Raw genomic sequence first — 20000 nt, forward strand, 5'->3', positions numbered from 1 at the left:
AAGATACGCTGGCTTTAGACGATCTATCGAGATCCAATCATTGGCGCTTTTAATCTGCAGCAGGAATGTTTTCTCCTTCCTCTCAGTGACTTTGTATAGGCCTGAGTAGGGAGGGGTGAGGGGAGGCGTGTTGGCGTCGGTGCGGAGGAAAACATACTTCATCGTACGTAGACCTTGGGGGACGTAACGGTGTTTGGGTGGCCTGTAGGTCTGTTTGCAGGGAGCGAACTTCCCGACGATGCGTCGTAGTCTGGTGGTGGATGGAGCACTGGAGATGAATTCGCCGGGAACCACGAGGGGGTCGCCGAAAACCATCTCTGCTGGGGAGACGTCGAGCTCTTCCTTTGGAGTCGTTCGAAGGCCGAGGACCCAGGGAAGTTGCGAAAGCCACATTGAGTTGCTACATGGAGACATCAGGGCAGTTTTCAGGGTTCTGTGGAAACGCTCTACCATGCCGTTAGCTGCCAGGTTGTAGGCCGTGGTGTGATGGATGGAGGTATCCAATAGCTGCCCCAGGGACGTCCAGAGCTGCGAAGTGAAAGAGGTGCCTCGGTCGGACGTTATGTGGGCAGGGATGCTGAATCTCAAAATCCACCTGGAGAGGAGAGCGGCAGCGCAGGAAGTGTTGAACATAGGAATAGCTTCAGGCCATCTAGTTGAACGGTCCACTATGGTGAAGAGGTGGTTATGTCCTAATGGCGGTAGGGGACCCACTACTTCGATGTGGAAGGGTGCAAAATGCCTCTGTGGCTGGTGGAAAGATCTGGGGCCCGTTTTGGTATGTCGCTGAGGTTTGGAGGTTTGACAGGCGCTGCAGGATCGAACCCAGTCCTTTGCGTCTCTGGAGATGCTGTGCCACACGAATTTCTGCTTCAGGAGGCGTGCTGTCGCTCGTTGAGAGGGATGGGACGGGCTGTGGATGAGGCTGAAAATGTGACAACGGAGGGAGGCTGGAATCCACGGGTGCGGTCAACTGGTGCTGATGTTGCAGAGGATTGTGGTATCTGCTTCATCCACAGGGACATCCTTCTACTTGAGGGAAGTAATGGATGTATGGTAGGCTGACGTCTCGGGGTCCTGTTGCAGCTCTTCAGCGATTTGGTTGTAGTCGAGCCCTAAATGAACTGCTATGATAGAAACTAAAGAGAGGGCGTCGGCTACAGGATTCTTCCTGCCTGGCAGGTGTCAAATGGAGCAGTTGAACTCGGCGACGGTGGAGAGATGACGGCCCTAGCGGAGGGACCATGCATCAGCTTGTCTTGTGAAGGCATAGACTAGGGGCATGTGATCCATCTGAATCTTGAAGGTGTTGCCCTCAAGAAAATGGCGGAAATGACGCACAGCTTGGTAAACGGCAAGGAGCTCTCTATCGAAGGTTGAATAGTTCTTATCGGCATTCAGTAGCTTGCCGCTGAAGAAACCCAAAGGGTGTGGCAGTCCTCTGACCACCTGCTCGAGGACAGCTCCAATAGCGATTTTGCTGGCGTCTGTGATGATGAGAAGGGGCTTCCCCAGGGTGGGAAAAACGAGGAGGGCTGACGCGGCGAGAGCTTCCTTGGCTTCTGAAATGCATCTGCTTGAGGGAAGCCCCACATCCGGTCCTTAGGCCATCCATTTTTACCAATATGTGTAGAGGGGATGCTGAGGGGGTGGGGAGCTTGACTTGCGCTGCCGCAGCTGGAGGGTTGTTGGTTGACGTGTCGTCGGACTGCATGTTGAAGGGCAGAGTGGCTGCAGGAGGGCGGATGTCGTTGCTCGAAGTCCGGGGTCACCAATGTAGCCGTGGCTAACTGCAGAGTTTCTTCAGAGCTGAGGAGGATAAATAAACAAGTGGTGACGATTCTGCAAGTGTTTTATTTTACAAAGATTAGGTGCATATATACAAAAAGCTGAGGAATTACCGAACAAGAAATGACCAATCACGAGCGACCACAACTCGCGTGATCAAGGGGCGTGGCTCGCCTGGCGAATGACGAGCAGGCGTCTACTCACGTGATCATAGCAGGTCAAAACCTAGCAGCCACAACTTATAGACCACAGACAGAACAGCATTATCCTGCCAATTGGTGAGCCCGCTCCCCGATTGGCTAATACTGCTATCCTGAGCTAATCTCTTTGTTGTGCCCTCACTCACGGTGTGCTTGCAAGCTACCAACACGCAGTTTTGACTTATGGTAACATGTTCTGAGAGCTATCTTTGACAAGGTGACATACAGACAACTCTGTCAAGCCACCGAGGTCTGCCGCGACCTTGACCAGGCTAGTTTGTGTGTCACTGACCCCTGCTATTGGTTGTTGATTGATACACAGGCCCTGAATAAGCGTGAAGCTTCGGCTATCAACACCTCTATTCAGAGCCTGGTGATCAAGCACTCTTGGACCTCTATCTCTACTACTAACTACTTCCCTTCCTTCCTGTACTCTTCCTGGGCCTACGAGAGTTCTTGTGACTCTAGTATTCGCCTGGGGGAGGTGTACAGCACCAGTCCCTTTGTAGCAGACTGGGACCATGGAGTACGACCAAGTACAAAGCCTCAATTCTCAAGAGGAACTGGAGAACTCCACCGGCCAACAGTGGACTTGGAAGGACTCTCCTCTCTTCTCTCCCAGCAGTGAATCGGTCCTTACTTGGGTGATTTAGAGTGAAGGGAGGACTGTACCGGCAAAGGCGCTTGACGGGGCGCAGCAGGTGGCGCCAAGCCAGATAATGCCAAGAGAGCCACTATGACCTCTCCGTCTTGAGGCTTTTGCATGGGTGGATTAATGAGATGTACCGTGCCCGGTCCCATGCAATTTCGGCCTCGGCTCTTACACGTTATCGAACAGTGAAGCGCCCCCCCTTGTTTGCTGCCACGATGCTATGTGCTTGCATGTAGCTTCGTGCCCTCTAGCCTATTCTTTCCTATACAAATTTTCGGCATTAGGATAACTGGCATATCTTCTGGTGAACTGGACCCCATCTTCGGGCGCGTGCTCGGACGTGGGCAGACCTTTACCTCCTGCAGGGGAGGGTGTGTCTGTGGGGCCTTAGAGGGCCTGCCTTACGGTGCGCATAGAGTTGCCATTCTATTTGCTAGGGACTGGTCTCGCAGACCATCTGATGACTGCCACTCTCTCTGTTTCGCATAGGAAGGATAGGCAAGTAGGAGCCCCTCACTTTGTCAGGCCCTCAGCCTGGTTCTGTCTAAATAGCTGCCACTAGACAGAACATTAACTTCCTGTTCTGGATAAAAGTTAGCTTCTCTCCCTCACTGTGATGAAATAGTCTGTGGTTGGCTGTTTCAGAGGGATGAAGGAACTTATTAAAACAGGTGCAGGACCCCTCTTCTCTCACTGAGGTGAAACAGCCTTTGGGTGTTTCAGAGAGAAGAGGGATTCACTTTGAAAAAATGTCAGGCCCTCAGCCTGGTTCTGTCTAAATATCTACAGCTAGACAGAACAATAACTTCCCGTCCTGCCATAGGAACCGCCTAGAAAAAAGCTAGCTTCTCTCCCTCACTGTGATGAAATAGTCTGTGGTTGGCTGTTTTAGAGGGATGGAGAGGAACTGCCTGGAAAAAGTGAAAGAGCTCCCCTCCTCATTGAGGGAGGAGCAAAAATGTTTCCACAATGATGGTAGGGTATCCCTCCGGTCTCCCCCCAGGGGTTCACACCTACCTACGCGTTTGCCGTGTGTGGCAGCCTTGTGCGCTGGAGGTTGAGTGATGCCGTGAATGAGTATGCCCTGCGGCCAGCAACACCCCTGATCTAGGCCTGGTCAGGTCAATCGGCTGGTCTCCCTCGGGAGGCTAGGGTCAAGCAGTCATGCTGCCGTTGGTACTCACACCGTCCGTGAGTGCCGCTGCAAACGGCTAATTGGCTGCGTATATCCACTCATCACCCCTGTTGCTGTTAGACATTGGTTCTAGCACTCAGCTTTCCCTTGTTGGACTCCGTGGTGGGTGGGGGCATGAGTGGATGAAGCACTGTACAAATACATGAAAAAAAAAAAAAAAAAAAAAAAACAGACAGATGCTAATGTTGACGACCTGTGCAAGGCCCAGACCACGGCAGCCACCCTGAAGTCATACGGGCCTCTGGGTGGCAAAGAAAAACCCCGAGCACAGGATGACACTGTCATGCGTGCTGCCAAGATGGTGGACAAGACAGAAAAAACATATTTTTAGATGTCTGTCCACCAGCTTGTCCAACTCTCGTGCTGGCCCCTCCAGGCCAGGAAGGTCTCTGAGCACCCCTGACCCCCCTGACCGGATCGGGAGCACCAGCTGAACCAGCCAAAACAGCTGGTGCCCCCATGAGCAAGCCCCAAAGCCGAAAGGGCGGGCCGAAACGACCGAGGCCGGAGACCGACTCTGAGGGGGAGTCTTGACTCTCAAGGCATTTCCCCCATTTCAAAGTGCCAGTCAAACCCGAAGGCTTCGACAATGCCTACCAAATGGTCAGGGCATTGGAGAGCCAACGCAAAATCCAGTTGTCAATCTGGGTTGCGCGAGATCAGGGCATGATCATGCCCAAAGATCAAGTTACCCTTTGTTTCCTGCAGGAAACAAAGGAGCTAAAAGATGGGAGGAAAGTGAGCCTCTCACTACTGAATCCTGAAGAAAAGAGAGTCAAGATGGTGCTACTTGGCTTCTCAGTCTCGTATGATGTGGAGGTGATTGCATCACACCCACAGGTCGTGGAGGCTTCCCGAATGTCGAAGGGGAAGACTCCAACTAGGCAAGTTCTGGTGAACATGAAAGGTATCCCAACCTCTACCCTTGATCTGGGTAACTGGGGTACCTACAACCTTCGAACGTACGTGCCTGATCCACTGCGGTGTTTCAAGTGCCAAAAGTACGGACACCACCAGGCTAGCTGCACAGCCAAGCCTAAATGTGGTGTCTGTAGCAAGGCACACAACACCGAGGTGTGCATTAAGGCCTACAAAGAGGAAAAGAAAGACACAACAGCCAAATGTCCCAACTGTGCCAAGAGGCATCATGCCTGGAGCCTGGCTTGCTCTGTCAGGAAAGAGGTGGCCCTCAAGTGGCAAGAGGTTGCTAAGAGGCAACCAGACTTTCATCCCAACCCCCCAGGCACCTATGCCTGGGGGAAGAACAAAAGTGAAAAGGCCTCCCGACCTCCTAAGAGGAAGGAAGCTGCCCCCCAGCCAAAACCGGAGATCTCCAGAATGAAAAAAGTGCAGAAGAACCACAGGAATAAAGGTTCAAACAGCACCACAAAGTCCTCTCCAAAAACAAAAGACCTCCTCCTCGATGAGGGGGACATGTCGATCCTGCTGACTGCTGTAGTCGCAGTAGTGGCAACAGCCTTGGGAAGGACGAGTGAAGAGGCCGAGAAGGCAGTCGCAGTCGCCATGACGGCATTGACCAAGATTGTCGCAGTCCTAAAGGGAAGGAAGCTGGAAAGGGCCAAAACAGCCCTATCCTCACCCTCCCTCCAGGATGAGACTCCCCTCCCCACTCCAACCCAGGCCATACCCTCACAGGCAGAGCCTATCCAGGCTGATTCATTGCCAGAGCCAGAATCAGAACAAGCTGACCTTGCCCAGGCTAGACCAGCAAAGAATGCACAGAAACAGCCTGGACAGAGAAAAGCTGAAATACACAAGGTCAGAGCTACTAAAGGCTCTCCACCCCCCAGTGGATAGCCTGACAGCTGAAGAAGACCCCTGCAGCAGCGAGGACTTCGCAATGGAGTTGTCAGACTCTGAAACCAGTCATTCCGAATATGACGATGTCTCTGACGTAACTATCAACTAGTAACATCATGGCACGCAATCTAAGTATTCTGCGGTGGAACATCTATGGATTCTCCACAAGGAGTGCCATCCTCCACACGATTGTGCGACCAAGGAGCATTGACACGCTCCAGGAGATATTAACAGTGGAACCTGTTCGCTTCTCCGGGTATCATGTCTTCATGCTGCCACGTGCTGATTGCAAGTGAGGCCTGATCACCCTTATCAGAGCAACAATTCCCTGCTCCGCAATAGCCGATGCACCGGACTGTGGAGATGTTGAATCTCTTGCCGTCGAGATTCACCTGGCCGGGGGGCCCCTGAAACTGTACAATGTGTACAGCCAGCCACACTGTAGTACCTTAGACATCAGCCAGGTCTGTGCTTCTGCAGCACACGACCGAGTGATCATAGGGGGAGACTTCAACACACACCACCCCATCCTGGCTCCTTGCTGGGCACCAGATGCGGCTGGCCATCACATAGCCAATGTGCTTGAGACACTCCCTGAGATCGCTCTCCTCAATAACCAAGAGCCAACGCATGTCAGAGGAGGGGTCCTAGACCTCACCCTGGCCACTGCGACTCTGGTGGAGAGGATTAGCTGGCATGTCGATGAGACCGTCACTAGTGACCATTTCGGCCCTATAACTACCCTCATGGATAGTGGCCCAGCCGAAATGCCACGACCGAATCCAAGATGGAAAAAAGGCAAAGCCAACTGGCAGGTGTTCCAGAACGCCTTGGCCCGCTGTCTGAGAAGCAATGAACCCACACAAAGTGAAAATGTGGAAGTACTACAAGCCAGACTTGTAAATGCCATTGATGAGGCAGCCTCACTGACCATACCCAAAACTCGGCCTGGGTCTAGGAGTCACAAGGACGCCTGGTACTTTAACGAGATTAGGGAGGTCAACCACAGGGTAAATATGTGCCGAAAACATTTCCGAAGGCAAAGAACCCCCGACAACCTAGCCCTCCTAAGGGAGGCTGTCAGGGATGCCAAGGAAACTGCCAGCAGAGTGAGGCAGGAAAAGTTGGCTGGAATGGTGTGAGTCCTTCGATCACCATACCACCCTCTCAGAGCTATGGCAACGGGTCAAGCGAGCTACCAGCCGCTCAGCCCCGAGATGCACGCACCATGACCCCCAGTCAGAGGCGAACAGACTGGCATAGGAGTTCTCTGCAAGAACAAGTAGCAACAGCCTGCCAGCCGAACTGAGGGCAAGACAAGAACCCCTACAACCAGACAGACTTGCTCATATCAGAGAAAGGGCAGCCGAACCCGATAACTCAAACGTTATCTTTTCTCTGAGGGAACTAAGAAATGCATATAAAACCAGTTGCAACACAGCCCCAGGCTCTGATGGGATCTCATACACATGAACACATCCACGGGTTCATCAGGGTCATGAGCACAGCGCACAGCATAGCCACGCTCTTGAGCACAATAAGCACCGGCACAAATGTGGTAGTATTCCTAGGCGTGGAGAAGGCTTTTGAATTGGCAAGTCCTCTTGCCATTCAGGATAGCCTGATCCAAAAAGGAATCAGAGGTAAGCTCTTGGCTTGGATAGGTGACTACTTTACAAATAGAACAGCCAGAGTCAAATTCCAAGGTCACCTATCACAGCACATGCCACTAGAGAATGGAATGCCACAGGGTGGGGTTCTCAGTCCAGCCCTCTTTAACACATTAATGTCCTGTATCCTCAACATAAACCTCCCAGTGGGGTGCAAGATCATCTCGTATGCAGACGATCTTGCTATCATCTCCACTGGAACACACTGCCTAAACAAAGCCCAGCGTTGTCTGGACCTCATATCCGAGGAGTGTTATAGGACAGGACTAAAGATCTCTGCAGCCAAATCTAAAGTCATGGCTCTGAGACAGAGTTCAAGGCACAAGTCTGAAAATTCAGGGAATGGACTTGGAGTGGGTTCAGGACTACCTCTACCTTGGGGTAAAGATAGACCGGACCCTCTCCTTCCAGAAGGAGGTCCAGTACCTGGTTGACCAAACTAAATCAAGACTGTCCATCATGAGAGCAATGAGTGGAAGACGCATAGGGGCCAAACACAGAGTACTAAGATTATTCTATGTACATGCTGTCAGGCCCATTGTAGACTATGCCTCCCTTGCTCTGATTGGCACTAAGAAAAAAATATAAAGACCAACTGGAGACAGTCCAAAACAAAGCCGCCAGGGTCATTCTGGGTGCCCCAAGGTGGGCGAAGGTCCTCAACCTCCTACTGGAGGCAAACCTTCTCCCCTTGGCCTCACGAATCGATCTAATGGCAGTCATCCAGGCTCCCAGGAATACAAGCCTAAGACATAAAATAGTCAGACACCTAGAACAAGATAACGAGCTGTTTGCAAACTACTGGCTGTCTCACACAGCCAGGGTGTTAATACGCCATCAGCTCAAAGAACCGCTTCTTGCAAAGGGCATGGACTCTCCCCACCCCGACTTTGTCGAAGCTCCGCCGTGGGCACAAACCTCGATACAGTTCTCGGTCATGAGACTGGCAACCAAAAAGAATGAATATTCCACCCCTAGCCTAAAGGCAGAAACCCAGAGGGTCGTGCAACCATCACTCCTCTGGGTAGCAGAACATACTATACGGATGGATTGGTCGATCCCTTGACCCACACTGCAGGTGCAGGCTTTGCAGCAAGGGATGCCACAAAATTCATGAGGGTAACAGACAACGCCTCCTCGCTACAGGCAGAGGCAGTTGCTATCATGGGAGCACTGAGCCACGCGTCCGTGAGGGAAGAATACGTGGTCATACATACAGACTCCAAAGGAGCCATCGACTGTCTTCAGCAGCGCTCACCCACTGACAATATCTACCTTCTGACTACCATCCTCACACTGGAACAGAGGATTCTTGTACAGGATAGAAGAATTATCATAAACTGGGTTCCCAGCCACATAGGGATCAGAAACGAGAGGGAAAAAACAAAAAATAGGAAGAAAAGAAAGAAATCCCAATAAAAATGGTTGCAGAACACACCGTAAAACAAACTACTGCAGCCACCCAAAATGCATGGTTTAAACCACTCATGAAAGAAATAAAGGAGAAGGAGAAAGATAAAAAAGAACCTCAAGTGATACTACAATTACCCCATGACTTATCTGTAGGAATCATGACGGCACTAATACATGCCCACCCACAAAATATCATGGAATCAGGTCTCGGTTTTAGACACCACGCCAAAAAGGTTTTAAAACAGAATAACTTGCCAGAACTCGATCTCGGGAATGGAGACTCCTGGGGGATCTTCAAAGTTCTCCCACCACAAACACTTAACACCACAACAGAAACCATTCTAACACAAACCACAATATCACCACAACACCCACAACCAGATCTCGGCCCACAGGACGAGTCAGAGACTGAACTCTTCACTGCACCACAAAGGAAACCAACACCAACTCCCACACCACACAATCACCTGCACGACCACACACACCCAAACAGTCACCACAACACCCAAAACCACAGCGAACACAATCAGTCGAACCCAAAACAACACATGTATACCGCAAACACACAGACGATCTTACAGACTCAGAGGTCGATGATCAGTCCCTTCGCCATTGGGACGGTTACGACCTCAACCCAAAAACATATGGCATCCGCCTCTTCGCTGCGGAGCCCTCACGCTACAAACACCTCAACAGACTACAACTGGCACACGAAATACAACGCGGTACAATAAAATGGATATACACAAACATCACATACCAAAACCGCATTCACGAACAAAAAATCACACAACACTTACATGCAGGAAACATCTTCATCCAGCCAGACATGATTGAAAAACTCAAACAACAAAACCTTGAACACCTACAGAATGGCTGGTACGACACAAACAAGTAACACCATGGCTGCAACACACACCACTTACACTCACGCCTCACAATCATTCAACATAATGTACACACATGGACATACAAACGAAGACAAGAACTCTGCAACCAGTACAGACAACACGACCCTGATATCATACTCATAAACTCACACTCACTCAAACACCCACAAACAGTAAAAATATACAACTACAACACATACACATCCAACAAAACAAACGAGGACAAAGACGGCATAGCCATTGCCGTCAAACAACACATCAAACATAAGATACTAGACACCTTCACCTCAGAACTCATGGCCATCAAAATAGACACCCCTCATGGACCCATCATCATCGCTACCACATACATTCCCCCACGCCGACCTTTTATAAACCAAACCTGACCTCTTTTCACTCTTGCGACACCAAAAACCAACATACATAATGGGAGACTTCAACGCACACCACAGACTCTTCGGTTACAGAGACACAAATGCCGTCGGAAGAGGCCTCGCCTCACTCATCTCCGACGGCAGACTCACCCACCTCGGCCCAGACGCACCAACATTCATACGTACCAACAGCTCCACCACACCAGACATAGTTCTCGCTAACACACAGGCAAACCTAAACTACCACATAACCACAGACGATGTCACATCCAGTGATCACCTCCCCGTGATACTCACACTCTCCACCAACCCAATCATGTTACCTACACCGCCCCGAGAGAACCTTAATCATGCAAACTGGGAAGGGTTTAAACAAGCACTTGAACACACACACTCCAGATCTCGAAGGGCAACCCACGCACACCATAGACCACCACCTTAACCAGTGGTACGCAGACATACAGACTGCCCGAGAGGCAAACATTCCTAAAACAACATTCAAAACACTTGTACACTATAGAGAAACACATCGTCTAAAAACACTAAAAATACAATACAGACACCTTCAGGAACTTGCTGAAACACAGGGATGGAACACACAACTACGCACACGACACAGAGAAATTCAAATACAACGCACCAACGAAACAAAACACATGAGCAACCAACAATGGGAAACAGTCACAAGATAACTATGCAACATAAAAGATCCGAAGGTCTTCTAGAGGAAACACAGGAGACTCATAGGATCGAACAGACAGACGATCACATACATATACAGCACTAACAGACAAAAGATAGACACAGCAGAGGGGATGGAAACTGTCCACAGGGAACAGAACTTCCAAATCTCCCCTGCTGAAAACGCAACATTTGACCCAGACACAGAAGCCGAGGTAACACAATCACTACAACATCTGCAACACCTGTTTCTCCCATCACAAACAATATCGCTCACCACACTCACACCAGACAACCCTCTCTCACACCCATCACACCAGAAGACGTGAGATATGCACACACACGATCACAAAACACAACACCAGGAAATAGCAACATCAACAAACTTATCATGCAACACCTTCCACCCATCATGCTCTCCAGACTTCGCCACATTTTCAACGCTGCCCTGGCAACAGGACAATCCCCACCAAATTCAAATATGCATCACTCATTCTCATCTCCAAGCCAGGAAAGCCACCTCACGAGGTGACCAGCTTCCGGCCCATTTCACTGCTGGAAGTTCCCGGGAAGTTGCTTAAGAGGATTATCACACACAGACTTAAAACGCCTTGAATACAACAACATACACAACCCTAGGCAACACGGCTTTCGCCCTCACAGAGGGACTGGGAGCGCAATCGCCCTCGCTTACGAGATCGCTCTCAGTCTCGCAAACAAGCACCAAACCAACATTATACTTCGAGACGTCACCAAGGCCTTTGATAAGGTCTGGAATGACGGCCTCAGATACAAAATAACAGCTACAACTGCCTCCACACTTCACACGCCTCTTATGCAACTTCCTGGACAACAGAACAGCCTCCATCCGCCTTGGTTCTCACCTAGGCCCTCCCATTCATCTCAGAAGTGGAGTTCCACAGGGCAGCGTCCTCTCACCAACACTCTACATCCTCTACACTGCCAACCTACCACCCCCAGCACCCTACAGCAACTACACCGCATACGCAGACGACATAAATAATATCACACCCTTCCAAATCCAAAAACATCATGAAAGCAGCCACACAAACAGCCATAAACACGATCAACACATACGAAAACAAATGGAAGATGCAGACCAACACAAACAATTTCACAGTCATACCAGTGGCTAGACGCAACCCACCTCCACTCACAATAAACAACACAGACATACCATACACAACCACAGGAAACATGCTAGGCTTACACTTCTGCAGAAACGTTATTCACACACACGCACAACACCGAATAAACCAAGCAAGCACACCTCTCAAGAAACTCAAACGCTTTTCATACTGCACAACACCCACCAAACTCAAACTCTACTCTACACACGCATTCCACTGATTGCAACCTCAAAAACACAAAAATCAAGATGCAATCCATACATAACAGGGTACTATACTGGATAAACAACACCACTATACAAGACAGAATACGATACAGAATTACCGCACAATCACTGCACCAAACATACAACATAGAGCCACTGAACATACGCATAAACACACAAAGCAAACGAACATGGGACCGCATACAACACATAGAAAACACAAACTACGACGACATCATAGACAAACACACAAACAAATCACACATGGTGGCCCAAAACACTCCTGCTAATAAACGGAGATCCGCCAGAACCCCTCAATGCGAGGTGAATGCTTAGTTGGGGTGGAAGGGCCTCCGAGCCGCACGCATACGTTACGAATGGCGAGCGGCCACCCACTCCCGTGATTACTGCTTGTTACTGCGGGGTCGAGCGAACCAGCGACTAAGCTAGTTCGCTGCCTGTTCGCCAAACACGTCAGAGTTTGCGAGTGAATGCCTGCGCATTTCAGCCAAACTTCTCAACCAACCAATTTTCCCGGACCTTTATCCCATCTATGACTAAAGTATGAATTTACTTCATAACGATATTGTTTCTGGAGTTGCCATTAATAAATTTAAAACTAAAATAACAAATTGTTTTTTTTTTTTTTTTTTTTTTTTTTATCTTTTATCCTTTCTTTTCCCTTTTTTCATATTCATGTTTGCTCATCAGGGGAACTTTCCTTGAGTTTATATCAGCCTTTGATTTTCCTCTGCGGCCCTTTCATGGATTCTCATAATAATAATGATAATAATAATAATAATAATAATAATAATAATAATAATAATTATTATTATTATTATCATTATAATGGTAATGATAGTAGTAGTAGTAGTAGTAGTAGTAGTATGCGCTACCCAGAAGGAACTGAGGGTGGAGGTAAGACGGGATGTGATGGGATGAGATAATATTTATTTATTTATTATTATATTTTTTTTGTTAAGGAAACAAGACAGGATGCAACAGGATAAACTATCATGAAGGATCCTTTAGATAAGAAGGTTAAGAACAGAAATGAGGTGAAAGTCAACGATAATGATCATCCATGACTCACTCGACGACTAAGACTAAGACAAGAAGTGATACGCTTTATAAAAATATGTAATAAAATCTATAATTATACAGAAAAATCACCTGCGATAAGAATCAGGGTTATCAAAACAGGAAGAACAGAAGACAAAACACACTTGAATAAACGTGAATGAAAAAAACGTCAGTGAGATTTCACGGTCTTTGAGATAGAATTAATTACATGGCGCTACACGTATCAGAACTTTTATGGACATATGAAGCGTACCTTTATTTTATACACTCGAAGCATCAGTCTACCACGTAATGAGATGCTTCAACATGGCAAGCAGCAAATAAGAAACATAAAATGTTGCTCTGATATTCGTAAATCATGTAATACACTTACAACAACAGCAACGACAACAATAATACCAGGAATAATAAAACAACAACAATAACAAAAGTGAAAAATATACCGTGACATATATCGCAACATTTATTTATTCATTTATTTTCTTCTTCTTCTTATTATTATTATTGTATGGTGCCCTGTCAGATTCTGACATTGGCTGTCACAGCATAATACTTAATTGTATTTTCATGTTGTGATGATCTTGGGGTACGTGGTGGGATCCCCAGTTCCTTTCCACGGAGAATGCGGGTGTTACCTTTTAGGTAATCGTTCTCTCTATTTACCCAGGATTGGGACCGGCATTGACTTGGGCTGCCTTGCCCACCCAGTGGCTAGGTAGGTAATCGAGTTCTATGCCCTAGGGAACAACGCGCCGGCCGGTGACTCGAACCCTCGAACTCAGATTGCCGTCGTGACAGTCTCGAGTTCGATGCTCTAACCACATATAACACATAACAATGCTAAAGAAATTCACCGTACATTTGCTCATTTAAATGAGACAAGAATAGATATAAGAATAATGAAGATGAAGAAGAAGACGAAGAAGAAGAAAAACAAGAAGAAAAGAAGACGAAGAAGAAGAAAAACAAGAAGAAAAGAAGACGAAGAAGAAGGAAAAATAAGAAGAAAAGAAGACGAAGAATAAAGAGAAGCAAAAAGAAGAAAAGAAAGAGAAAATGCAGAGAACCAAACTCACAGGCAGTCGATCGTTGATAACTTCTCGGATTTGTCTCGATTTCGGTAACATGGAAAACAAACTGTAATCTCTCCTACTCCCCGCCGTTTTCTCTTCTGCAGGCAAGCCGGTTTCCAAGTCCTTGAAAAAATAATAGAAGGAATTAATGTAATATATTTATCATGGGTCTTATCTCTTTTGTCACCTATTCATTTAGTTATTCTTATCTAACCATTTACATTGACTAGTTACCTGAATGCTTACTGATATGTTTACTGTTTTTGTAGTGTCATATTTTATAACTACTTTTGCTATTACTGTTGTTATTATTTTTATCGTTATCATTATAATTACTATAATTATTATTACTACTACTACTATTATTGCTGTTATTGCTATTATTATGTAATTATTTATCTTTATGAAAATCATCATTATAATCATTCTTTTCATTATGATCAGTTTTACAATACTCATTAACATTATTATCGCCAGTACCGTTATCATCATTACTATTATCATTATTATCATTGTTATTGTTGTTATTATCATTATTATTATCATTATCATTATTAATATTATCATTACTATCAGCACATGTCATTATTATTGTTATTGGTATCATTATTGTTATTATTATTTTCATTATCATTATTATAATAATAATAATTATTATTAATACCATTAGTATTATTATCATTATCATCATTACTATTATCATTATCATTAACATTACTATTACTATTATCATTATTATTAACATTACTATTACTATGATGATGATTATAACCTTTATTATTATCATTGCTATTGCTGTTATTATTATTATTGATGTTATTTCTATTATCATCATTATTGCAATTAACAATTATTATTGCTCTCATTGTTAATACTATTATCATTATCTTTATCATTCTTCTCTTTATGATTATTACTAATATCGACTGTATCACTATTCTTATCATCTCTATTATAATTTTCTGCATCATTATCACTTATCTGATTATCATAATACAAAGGTACGTTATCGTTATCATTATAATCTTCAGTAGTATTATCGTCATCATTAATATTATAACAAAACATTATTTTATTATCTTTACCATTATTATTGTCATTATCGTTTTCACATCATTATTATAACAATGTCTATTAAAATTATCATCATTTTCATCGTTATCATTCCTACCATTCGCACCATGATCATAATCACCATCAACATCATCATCATCGCCACTGTTATGACACCCTCATCACCACTAATCATCACAACCAATAAATAACATGCTCAATCACCCACTAAATCCCCTTCGAAGCCAGCGTTGACATGTGAAGCGTTTCGGTCAGGACTCGACCCGCTCGAAACCACGCTCGAAATTTCAGATTCGTCCATCTCGCCAGGAAGCAATATGACTGTAGGAAGAAAGTGAATGGTTGAAGTTTGCAAGGAGTATGTGTATGTGACAGGTATATACGTTGTTAATAATTGTATCGGGATGTTTTATTAACAGGTTGATGATAGATATGATTTTTTTTTTCCTAATGAGAATTTGGGGTTCGATCATCAGGGTCAGGGAGCAAATGCTGCAAGTGGGAGAGAGTTTTAATAGTCAATTAAAGATAAGAGATATAAATTTGGTGATTATTAAGCTAATTTATTGACAGATGATCATAGATGTGAATGATTATATGTTTTTAGACATCGTCCATAGGGCTTAATCTTAAAGGGTTTAATCTTCAGCAAGTGATAGATATAAATTGTTAATTACTTGAACGAATAAATTGCTTATCAGAAAATCCGAGTTCGTCCACCAGGGCCTGTGACGAATTTCTGTTCAAGAGTAGAAAAAGGTTTGAATTACAGCAGGTCATGCGCAGGCGTTTGATTTATCATTTCGTTATTTTTTTATTTGATTTTATTCGTTAACGCCTGTAGATTAATCACAAGTAGCCTAATGTGTCTTTTTGACTGTGTTAGCATTTGAGGTTAATGTATGCTAAGCACACACTAAATCGAACATCTGAAAGTGAATAATTTACTAATCAATAACTTTGAAAATATAAGGTGAAGAAATATTTTAAGTGATGTCACAACATTTTAACTTTTTTATATATTTTTGTGTTATTGCTGCTGTAATAACAGTCTAATATCAAACTGAGGAGCTCACACATAGCAGCAACCCCCCCCCACACACACAAAAAAACGCGCAAACTATACGCACGCACACACACGCACACACACACACACACACACACACACACACACACACACACACACACACACACACACACACACACACACACACACACACACACACACACGAACAGCAATAAACCAAATTGGACAACAAATTATTAAAAAAACAAAATTATTATAGTAATAAGCCACGAGGAATTACAAAACTACAAAACTGTAATAAAACTACAAATGAACTTTGAAGAAAGATAAGCGAAAATAGTAAGAAGCCGCGATGGATTAGAAAATGCCTGATGTATCGTAAAAGAAAAAAATAACCATAAACACTGAAAGGCCGAAGGGAATTACCTAATTATTTAGAGACACCGAAACTAGAATAAATCAAGGGCAGAAACTAAAGTAGCTTAGGCACATAGAACAACTACAACAACAAATAACAACAACCCAATCCCCCCTAATCCCTTACTCGGTTTTACCGTAAGGGGGTACTTACGAGACGGAAACTGGGGCCCAAGGTAGGGATCCCCCCTACCTTGGGCCTCAGCCCTCGCCTCAACTAATTTTGTCTCTTCTTCTCCCCCTTTCTTTTCCTTCTCTTCTTCATCATCCCTTCTTCTGTCCACTTCCTAAGGTGCGAGAGCTGTGCTGTAAGGATGAACGGCTGACTTTGTGTCAGTCATGAACGGCCTCCGGGAGCCATGGGTACGGCATTCCCTTGGTTATCTAGCCCTTACCCCTCATGGGGACCCTGAGGGGTAGACCGTTTCCTCTCCCCTTTATTTTAAGCTCACCATGGCTAATAGTGATTTTTACCCTTAATTGGGGCGTTAAGGCTTACCCCTTCAGCAACTAGCCTATCTAAATTTTATTTCATAGCTTTCCCGATCTCTGCCTCTCCTTTGACCACGGCTCTAATGTACTAATACCTACTCTATCCATTCAGAATCATCCACCCAGGTCATTACTCAACCTTCAGAATTTAGCCCTTCCTCTCTCCCAACATCTTCCACTCCATCTTCTACTGCGCAATCTTCTTCATTGTCTACCCCCCCTTATTACTCTTCATCCTTATTATCCTCTTCTCAATAATACTACCTCTCTCCACACCACCCCATCTTTCTCTCGCCCTCGTCCTTCTGCTGCTTCCACCTCTACAAGCCTTTTGAGTATCTTTTTTGGCCCAGCCAAGTGGGATCAGTTCTTTGTGATTCCCCCTACAGCCCCGTACTCTGGCAATACTTTTATCTTCCAACAATGTCTCCAAAAATAAGTTGGCGAAGTTTCCTTTCGCAGTCGTTCCGATCGTCCACGCCCTGTCACAGTTACATCTGATTCCCAAGCTCGTGCACTATCTACCCTGACTGACCTCACTGGTAAACATATTCCTGCACAACCTCACTCCTCCCTGAATACTTGTACCGGAACTGTTTCCATCTTTCCAACTGACTGTCCTGTCCACAACAAACACTGGTCAGACTGTGAAAACGACTTGCTCGCATTCCTCAACGACGATGATGCAGTCGCAGTCAAGTGCTGCACCATTCCTCCCAGAGGCCAACGTAAATCCTACATCAATATTGCCAAAATTAGCTTCCGTAGACATGACCTCCCCCATGAAGTTTATATATTGGTGGAGTGTCCGACCATATCGACCTCTTCCCCGTCAATTTCAGAAATGTTGGCGTTTTGGTAACCCAGCCAAACACTGTCGTTCCGCTGGTCATGACCAACCTGGTTATGACCGTTCAAATTGATCTGCTCAGTCACGCACGTGTGCCAATTGTGGTGGCTCCCATAATATATTTTATAGGAGCTGCCCTGCCTACAAGCTCGAATATGAGGTAGTAGTTCTCAGATTCAAACTAGGCCAACGAGGTTTTCTCTTTCTACCTATTCCAAAATTGTACTTTGCTCCGCTCTCCTCCCATCTTCTCAAAAAGTCTCAGCATCTCCCCTAGTATCACTTCCTTCTACCCCAAATCAACCTATCTCTACTACCTTTCTCCCCAGTCAAATTCCATTTCCACTCTAAATCCAGATACAACAATCTCTACCACTTCCCCAGTGCCTACCCCTCCCCCCTTCTCACTCTACCTGTCACACCAAACAATCTAAATGTTTCACCCTATCCTCCCCCACACCCACCTCTCCCTCTGCTCCTCGGACATCTACTCTCTCCTCTCCTCCACTTAAGAAAACTTTTGTTTCTCAGACCCCCACCCAACTCCCTTCCAGAAACACTTGAAGACATCCAAAAGTTCACAAACATGACTCAAGAGTAGTCCACTCCCTCATCCCTTTATTCGCTCTGCGTTTAAAGTATCTGACGATATCCTTAAGTGCCCCCTACCCTTCTTCCTCCCAATTCACCCAAGAAACACCCCATCCTCTCCTCCCCAATGTGTATAAAAATTCCCTCTTCCTCCCTACTATCCTTACCACCACCACCTTAATGCTCACCTGACTCCCTTAAGTCCCTCTGTGGATCCCTCCCCTCCTGACACTTTTCCTGGTACTTCACCACCTTCCCCTGTTCCCCCATTTCATTCTCAGAATTCTTCTCCTACTTCCACAACTATCGTTTCTTACCGTATTACCATTTGATTGTTTCATAATAACTTTTGCAATTCTCCTATACAGTGTTACTCTCCCTCACCCAAACACATACTCTCCATTTGATCTTATCACCATATACCTTTAACCACATCCTTTTACAAATCCCCACTGTATTCCATTTGCTCCCCCTCTATACCCTGATCACTAATATTCTATCCTTTAGCGTTCTATAACCTTCGACACATCTTATCCTGATCGTTGACTCATTTCCACCCTTTTCACCACAATACTTCAACATGGTACTGTATGACCTTTGATATCTAGCACATTTATTTCTCCTAACCATTAACCAAAATCCAAGCACAGAATTATGAAGATAACATACGATTCGCGTAAAAACAACAAAAATAATATGCAGACGTACCAATGAGGAACCCGGATGTAGTAAAATTACCGAACGCAGAAAACACCGTCTTTCTAGTTCAGCGTCTGAAAAGTCTCTAATATTCAAAAAGACTGAACTGGCCTGAGTAATTGCTGATTCCCCCCCCCCCCTCCCCGATAAGCGGACTTTTTTTATATGACTGAGAATTCTGATAAGGGAGGATTAGGTATATTACTGGCGGTCGTGGGTATATTGTCAGGAAGAGAACAACACGTGAAGATTGTTTTCATGTATACGAACACGGAGACGCACGTACAGAATCACGGACATACAGGCCTAAACTTATTAGATAGTCGCACTAACGAACCTCATACGTACGTCAATACAGATATAACCACACGTGCATACGCAAACGAACACACACACACACAAACGAACACATACACACTTACAAACACTCTCCGTTTATTAAGACTTAGAGAGACGAATGGAAAGTTAAGCAAGGCAGAAAAAATCGGAAATTAATTACCAGAAAAGACAATAATGTTAAATGAAGGAGAAGAAAAGACTTAATAAAGAGAGAAATTAAGAGAATAAGTTAGAAATGAGCCCAAAAAAGGTCTAAAGCATAAGAGGAGGAAAGAAGGTGAATGATAATGATAAGGATAATAAATAAATAAATA

At 45.4% G+C, this 20000-nt stretch overlaps 1 protein-coding gene across 3 annotated transcripts in view; it reads right to left on the reverse strand.

Moving 5' to 3' along the window:
- The window catches only part of LOC119573098 (solute carrier family 28 member 3-like), a 28983-nt gene extending 9503 nt beyond the window's left edge, over positions 1–19480 (reverse strand). The window contains exons 1-3 of one of the 3 annotated variants that reach the window (XM_037920132.1): positions 19357–19480; positions 15480–15592; positions 14201–14320 (exon numbers count right to left, since the gene is read on the reverse strand). In XM_037920132.1, the coding sequence (XP_037776060.1) occupies positions 14201–14320; positions 15480–15572 (213 nt within the window). In that variant the 5' untranslated portion in view covers positions 15573–15592; positions 19357–19480. Of the gene's footprint in view, positions 1078–14200; positions 14321–15479; positions 15593–15948; positions 16067–19356 lie in introns of those variants that run through there. The other 2 variants (XM_037920131.1, XM_037920130.1) reach the window with 2 other exon arrangements.
- Between the last annotated feature and the right edge of the window lie 520 nt (positions 19481–20000).

This window comes from Penaeus monodon, chromosome 5 (assembly GCF_015228065.2).
Source record: "Penaeus monodon isolate SGIC_2016 chromosome 5, NSTDA_Pmon_1, whole genome shotgun sequence".
NCBI lineage: Eukaryota > Metazoa > Arthropoda > Malacostraca > Decapoda > Penaeidae > Penaeus > Penaeus monodon.